Source organism: Bactrocera dorsalis, chromosome 6 (genome assembly GCF_023373825.1).
Source record: "Bactrocera dorsalis isolate Fly_Bdor chromosome 6, ASM2337382v1, whole genome shotgun sequence".
Classification (NCBI taxonomy): Eukaryota; Metazoa; Arthropoda; class Insecta; order Diptera; family Tephritidae; genus Bactrocera; species Bactrocera dorsalis.
This window is the reverse complement of record NC_064308.1, coordinates 24,676,069-24,684,024: the sequence shown is the minus strand read 5'-3', so window position 1 is coordinate 24,684,024 and position 7,956 is coordinate 24,676,069. Positions and strand designations below refer to the sequence as shown.

At 38.0% G+C, this 7,956-nt stretch overlaps 1 protein-coding gene across 1 annotated transcript; it reads right to left on the bottom strand.

Moving 5' to 3' along the window:
• Window positions 1-165: 165 nt before the first annotated feature.
• On the bottom strand, window positions 166-7,198 carry LOC125779394 (uncharacterized). Its single transcript, XM_049460738.1, has one exon. It carries the CDS (start codon window positions 2,277-2,279, stop codon window positions 1,317-1,319), a length of 963 nt encoding a protein of 320 aa, XP_049316695.1. The 5' UTR covers window positions 2,280-7,198; the 3' UTR covers window positions 166-1,316.
• Window positions 7,199-7,956: the final 758 nt, after the last annotated feature.

Here is a 7,956-nt window from a genome sequence, read left to right as displayed (position 1 = left end):
TTGTGTAGTGAGATCGCTAACGGGTTCGAGATGTATTGCTTTAGTTGAGAAGCATACAAATACACATATATATCCTTTGGTGATTAGACATGCTCTCCCAGTGTAGTTTTTGATGTCATAGGGTCCAGCGAAATCGATACCAGTGTTAGCAAACGGCCGGGTTAGGATGGTTCGTTCATTTGGAAGAGCTGCCATTATTTGGGTTTGTTGAGCCTTGTTGTGTATGATGCACGTTTTGCATTGATGAATGATTGTTTTAATCAGCATCTTTGCTTTGGGTATCCAGAATTCTGTCCTTAGGAGTCGAAGAACTAGCTGATTTCCGCCGTGTAGCGTTGCTAAATGGGTAAATTGAGTTAGTAATTTTGTCATACGGCTATTATAGGGTAATAAGATAGGGTGGCGCTCATTATATGATAGTGCTGCGAATTAGTTAATCTTCCGTCACTTCGCATAACTCCTTTAGGGTCAATGAATGGATTTAAAGTCAATAATGAACTTTTCTTATGTATTTGGGTTTTACGGGTCAATGCATCATATTCTTCTCGGAAATGTGTTTTTTGGGTGTGAATGATTAACTTCATTCGGGTTGTTTTGAACTCTTCCGGGGTTATTTCGTGGTTTGAGTAATCAATTTCTCGCCTCCTTGGTGAGGCATTTGCGCAAAACCTGAATAGGTAAGCGATAACGCGAATTGCTCTGGGGAATGAGGAAAACCTTTCGAGTATATCCTCTTGGGTGGTTATCGCAAACGTCTTAACGGGTTTGAATTCCACGGTAGTGTTGTATGTTTTCTCCGATGCTGGAAAATGCTCCTTTTCGTGTTGTAGCCATTGGGGTCCATGCCACCAGAGGTTGTAATCAAATAGATCGGTGGGTGTACATCCTCGGCTTGCCAAGTCTGCGGGATTGTCTTGGCTTTCCACATGGTTCCAATTATCGACTCCCACTTTCTCGGTGATTGCAGCTACTCGATGTGAAACGAAAGTGGTCCATGAACAGGGTGGTTTGTTTAACCAAGCAAGAACTATGGTTGAGTCAGTCCAAAAATGATTTTTATATTGGGTTAGGTGTAGTTGGGGTAGGGTAGAGTTAAAAAGGTTAGCCAGTAGTACCGCTCCGCAGAGTTCCAATCTGGGTAGGGATACGGTTTTAATGGGAGCAACTCTTGTTTTTGACACTAAGAGAGTTGTCCATATTTTGTCTCCAACTGAAACCCTTATATAAAGTGTCGCGGCATATGCTTTTTCTGAAGCATCAGAGAAACCGTGGAATTCAATGGTGGCTGTTGGGTTAAAATGGGTCCACCTGGGTATTTAAATTTTGTTGATGTTGTCGTAATCCTTTACGAAGCTGTTCCATCGATGAAGGGTGAGGGGTTTCAGGCTTTCATCCCAGTCAGTTTTATCCAGCCATATTTGTTGCATAATTATTTTTGCCGTGATTATTATTGGACTAAGCCAACCGGCTGGGTCAAACAATTTTGCTATGGCTGATAAAACTTCTCGTTTGGTGTATGCGGGTTTTTTCTCCATTGGGTTGACGAGGAAGAAAAATGAATCCTTTTTGGAGTTCCATCGAATGCCCAGGGTTTTGGTGTTCTCGGGTTCTGAAAGGTTGAGTGTTTCTGTCTCTAAAAGATGATCCTGTGGAAGTCCTTTCAGAATGTGTGGGTCATTGGAGGTCCATTTTCGCAGAGCGTATCCTGGGGTCTTCAGAGCGGAAATGAGTTCATCTCGTGCTGACTTTGCCGTGGTCAGGTCATGTGTTCCAGCTAAAACATCGTCTACATACATTTCCTGGCGAAGTATTTTGGCTGCTAATGGGTGGGTTTCTTCAACATCATCGGCTAGCTTCGTGAGGGTACGGATCGCTAAATACGGCGCACAGTTTATGCCGAACGTGACTGTTTGCAATTCGAAGTATTCTATTGTGTCTTCTGGGGAATTCCTAAATAGTATCCTTTGGAACCGAGTATGATTAGGGTCTACGAGTATTTGCCGGTACATTTTCTGAATATCCGCATTAAAAACGAATTGGAAGAGTCGCCAATTTGTGATCAGAATGACAAGGTCTTTCTGTAAAGTAGGCCCGATATGTGAGACGTCATTCAAGCTTTTGTGATTTGACGTGGGGCAAGATGCGTTAAATACCACACGCAATTTCGTGGTTATACGGTCGGGTTTAATGACCGCGTGGTGTGGTAAGTAATATTGGGTCGCTTTACTAGAAGGGTCATACTCTACTTTCTTCATTTGTCCGAGTTCCAAATATTCCATGATTGCTTTGTCGTATTCTGCTTTCACTTCGGGTTTTTTAAGTAAAGCTCGTTCATTTCTGAGGAATTGGGCCAACGCTATATGTCTAGAGTGCCCGATGTCAATATTGTCGGGTTCTTTGAAGGGTAGGGTTACTATATAGCACCCATCTGGATTACGACGGGTAGTTTTTTGGAAAATCTCCTCACAAATTTGGTCCGATTTGGAAACTACGGATTCCTTTGGGATTTCCTCCACCTCCCAAAAACGTGTGAGAAGACTCTCGGGATTCACTTTATTATGAAATGATACTATGGTGGAATTTTGGGAGGGTTGGGTTATGGGTCCGGACAATATCCATCCGAATTCTGTCTCTTGAGCTAAAAGTGAACCTAGTACGTTTCTCTTTACTCCATTGAGTAAAATACTTGGATAGATATCACTACCGATTAGTATATCCACGGGTCTGGGTTTGTGAAATTGGGTGTCGGCTAAAGAGAATCCAAGATTTTTAAGACACTGCTTTGGATCTATGGGGTATGAGGGTAAATTATCATTTAGGCTATTTAGTATAAATGCCTGTGCTGATAGCTTATAATTTGTGTTTAAGGGTGAGCAAAGCGTGATTTCACAAATGTTCGTTGGTGTTGCTGAACCTGCATTGTTTAGTCCGGTCACTTGGGCTGATACAGAGTGGGTGGGTATATCCAAGCTTCTCTGAAGTCTTCGAGATATAAATGTGGCTTCCGATCCTGAATCAATAAGGGCTCTCGCGGAATATCACTGGCCATTATGTTCTATTTGAACCATTGCAGTACCGAGTAATATCTGCTTCCTACTTGGGTTGGGTGGGTCTTGGGTTGATGATATAGTGGACTGTATAGTTGTAGTGTAGGCTTACCGATTTGTATTTGTGCTTTGGGTGGGTAGTGCGGTACTTGAAGCGTTTTCATGGTTCGAACTAGTGACGTTTGGTATTTCCGGAGTGGATTCAGGTCGAAAGCTGGATTCTCTGTGTATCAGAGTATTGTGTTTTTTGTGACACTTACGACACGAGAATTTACTCACACAGTTCTTGTAGCTGTGTGATATGGCCAAGCAGTTATAGCAATAACCATATTTTTTGATTGTGGAGATACGTGACTCCACATTCATTGCGAGAAATTTGGGACATTCTCGAATAGGGTGCTGCTTTTTACAGAGCTTACAGCTTTCTGTATCTATATTATGTTGAGTAAAGTTGAAATTATTATTTCTTTGGGTATTAGAGGGTCTAGCAATTGGCGTTTCAGCCACGTTTGCATGAAAAGTGTTGTATTTCCTTTCTGTTCTTTTAACTGCACCGGTGTGGAATGGGGGTAATTTTGCTACTGAAGCTTTGAAGTTTCCAACAGATTCGAGGGTTTTGTATTTGTGGGTTAAAAAACTGTCGAAATTTGACCACGTCGGTATATCTGAATTATCAGCTAGGGTATATTCAAACATTTCGAGAGTTTGTTTAGGTAGTTTGGAACTAACGGGTGATTTTTTTGAGGTTAGGATTTTCATGCATTAGTATTTGACAGATCACGTGGGATTTCAGACATGGTGTCAAAGAGAAAGATGCTCAGTATGCTTTGACATTTCATCATGAATAGACTTACTAACGAGCAACGCTTGCAAATCATTGAATTTTATTACCAAAATCAGTGTTCGGTTCGAAATGTGTTTCGCGCGCGTTTTTTGTTCAGCGATGAGGCTCATTTCTGGTTGAATGGCTACGTAAATAAGCAAAATTGCCGCATTTGGGGTGAAGAGCAACCAGAAGCCGTTCAAGAACTGCCCATGCATCCCGAAAAATGCACTGTTTGGTGTGGTTTGTACGCTGGTGGAATCATTGGACCGTATTTTTTCAAAGATGCTGTTGGACGCAACGTTACGGTGAATGGCGATCGCTATCGTTCGATGCTAACAAACTTTTTGTTGCCAAAAATGGAAGAACTGAACTTGGTTGACATGTGGTTTCAACAAGATGGCGCTACATGCCACACAGCTCGCGATTCTATGGCCATTTTGAGGGAAAACTTCGGACAACAATTCATCTCAAGAAATGGACCCGTAAGTTGGCCACCAAGATCATGCGATTTAACGCCTCGCCTTTAGACTATTTTTTGTGGGGCTACGTCAAGTCTAAAGTCTACAGAAATAAGCCAGCAACTATTCCAGCTTTGGAAGACAACATTTCCGAAGAAATTCGGGCTATTCCGGCCGAAATGCTCGAAAAAGTTGCCCAAAATTGGACTTTCCGAATGGACCACCTAAGACGCAGCCGCGGTCAACATTTAAATGAAATTATCTTCAAAAAGTAAATGTCATGAACCAATCTAACGTTTCAAATAAAGAACCGATGAGATTTTGCAAATTTTATGCGTTTTTTTTTTAAAAAAAGTTATCAAGCTCTTAAAAAATCACCCTTTACAAAGATACATTAATATCGGATCCCAGCTTTGTGTGTCAATCTCAAGATTGTGTAAATTGGTTAAAACGTTATTGACCGAACGTTGTAAGCTTTTTATAGCACAACCTGTTTCCTGAGTTACTTGGGGTAGGTTAAAAAGGGTCTTTAATTGGGTGTTTACCTGCAACCTCTTATTTTCATATTGGTCGACTAAATTTTTCCAGGCAAGTATGAAACCATCATTTGTTAGGGGTGCGTTTTGAATAACCTCTCTTGCTTCTCCTCGGGTCTTCTGAGTAAGGTGAAAGAGTCTTTCAACGTTACTAATCCTTGGGTTACGGATATACAGGGCTGTAAACATATCCCTAAAGGTGGGCCAGGTTGTGTAATCTCCGTAAAAGATGTCAGTGTCGCATGGTGGAAGGTGAACTGCAGGAGCGAAATCCATCATTGTGGCTTCTGAAGTCCTTTCCTTAATGGGTTGGGTTGACACTTGTGTTTTACGCGCATCTACATCTTCGTTGATGGAAGCTAAGCAAGAGAGGTACATTCGATAACTTTTTTGATATTTTTCTTTCACTTTAAAGAAATCGATGGTTTCATGACTTTCGCGAGAAATTCTTCTGATCGCATCGTATGAGCGCTTTGCTTTTTCATAGAGCGAATTTAGTTCGACCCTTTTAATTTCTAGGGTATAGACCGAATCATCTTCACTTTGGGTCTGAAGATGGTCTTCCACGAATTCAATCAAATCTGTTGTTGTGATTTTGAAATCTTCCATTTCCATTTTTGGTTAAAATATCTTTGATTTTTGGGTTAAATGAGAAAAATGAGTCGCGTAGGGTTACGAAAATGTAAGAAAACAAATTTTAAAAACTTTTTGTATAGTGCTTTATTTATTTTAAAAATTTCAAATTAAATTTCTTGCTTGTATCTCGACGGTGTCCGATTGTTAATATTGATGAGAAATTATTAAATTTCCGATGAATCGCGGAAAAAAAATCGATAAATAAAAAAATTTGCAGGGTTTTGCACTTTTTCCTACTGGGTCACCTTTTTAATTCCCTACTGGGTATTTGTCTTTTGACGTGCTGTTTGCTAACAATTTTTGTCACCAACAAATATAAAGGAATGGGTGCGCTATTCGTATGTAGGTATGTAATGGCGGGTGTATATTTATTTATATATATAATTTGAGTTCAACGAGAAGAATGCAATAGCCGACGGCAAAATATATGCATATGTTTTATTATTGCACTTCTTCTCTTGGGTATGTATGTATATATAATTAAATAGTGCAAATCAAATTTTTGTCAACCCAATAAAACAAATAAATTATGCTTAAGTGTGCTTAAGGACACAATTTGGAAATTGGGTATTGTTTTTTAACAAATATGATTTGCACTTTATATTATTGTATAGAAAAAATATGGGCCGCACTTACAGTTTTTCCGCTTTATTAATTTCGGTTCTTTTTTATTTTTTTGTTTTACTTGAAGGGTGTTTGTTGCTTCAGCGTATAGAGTTTTTGTTTGTTGGGTGCACTCTTTTGATTTTTGGTTTGGGTCTGGAACTCCAACGATGATGTTGTTGATAAAATTCCCACGAAGTCTTTTTCTTTTAATTATCGCGGCTCGATAGGACCAAAAATGTCGGGGTAAGTCGACGTAGGGGGCCGAGTTCGAATAATTAAAAGATTATTATTTTGGGTTCAAACGTTATAATATGTTGGTTTAATAATTAATTTGGTTTATACAAATATATATATGTGTATGTGTGCTAATATTAAAAATGAGAGTTAATACCTCTATACACTTATACATACGTATTGTTGTGATTTTAAATATGTTAATTCCTTTTTGTGTGCTGGATTTATTCCCTCGTTGTGGGTGTTTGATGATGAATTTTGGTGGATTCCTTGGTTGTCTCCGTATTGTTTTATGTAGTAGTTAGGGATTATTCTTGAGTTCACTTTGTATGGTAATTGTTCACTTGTTGTTTCGCTTGTATTCACTTGTTATATTCACTGTGTATTCCAATTGTATGTTTCTCCGTGTTCACTTGTGTGTTCGCTGCATGGCTAAAGGCAAAAAGCGCGGGAAAGTTGTCTTCTTTGTTCCTCCTTTTTCGCCTGTTGCGTGAAGTTGGGGCGGTTTATACTCCTCTACATTACGCCTCTATTACTTTTTGTAATTTGTGGGAGTAATGCAGAGGAGTATTTGTTTGGATTAAACAACATATGTAAATATGTATGTATAATATCATACGGTTTTATCAAATATAAAACCTATGTATATAATCCGTTTAATCGATTTCTAAACGGGAACAAAATACAGTTGAAAAAATATATCATCCATTTATTTTTATAAATACAAAAGGAAATCATTTACTGCCTTCTAAGCTTACCCTTGTGTATACAAACACACCCACTACAACAAAAAACAAACAAATTATATTCAAGCCTTCTGTTTCTTCCAATAGTAAGCAGGATTGCATAAAATAGGTAAGCAAAAGGCATAAAAAGCAAAATTTCCAATGCTAGAATAAATACAAACATACACATTTACATACATATGCACTTACCCAAAGCATACTTAAAATACATCAAACATAAATTTGTACTTACAAACACATACAAACAAATTAATATTAATATTAATATATAATATATATAATATTAATATTAATATAATATATATATATTAAGGTGTGTCATTCTGAGGCAACCTTTTTTTTCAACTGAAAAACAGGCTCAAAACTTTAGAAAATGTGTAAAAAAAAGTCACTCAAAAGATGAGCTCTTAGTATTAATATTAAGAGGGGGCTATTTCAAATTTTCTGTTTTCCATATAACTTACATGGAAAAAAAATCATTTTTTTTTGTGGTGGTTACTGTGCGGAGGTTTTAATGTGCACGCGACGGCGGCCAGTAGGGATGGTAAACTCGATTCCGATTCTACTCGAGAATCGAGTTTTCTCGTTAAATAATCGATTTTTAAAAATCGATTTTTAGTAGCCGTAGTGGATTAAGAACCGGTTCTTGACAATCGAAAAAAAAATATAATAAATCCAAACTTATTAGAAGCTGCTATAATAGCACCATTATAAACAATAAGCGGTGCGGAATTTTAACAAAAAAAATTAATTAATAATAAAATCTTATTAACGATAAATATATTAGTACATACTTATATAGTACGTACTCTAAGCCCGTATAGGCAAATATTAAATATTATTATTTAACAATATCTCCTTGTTCTT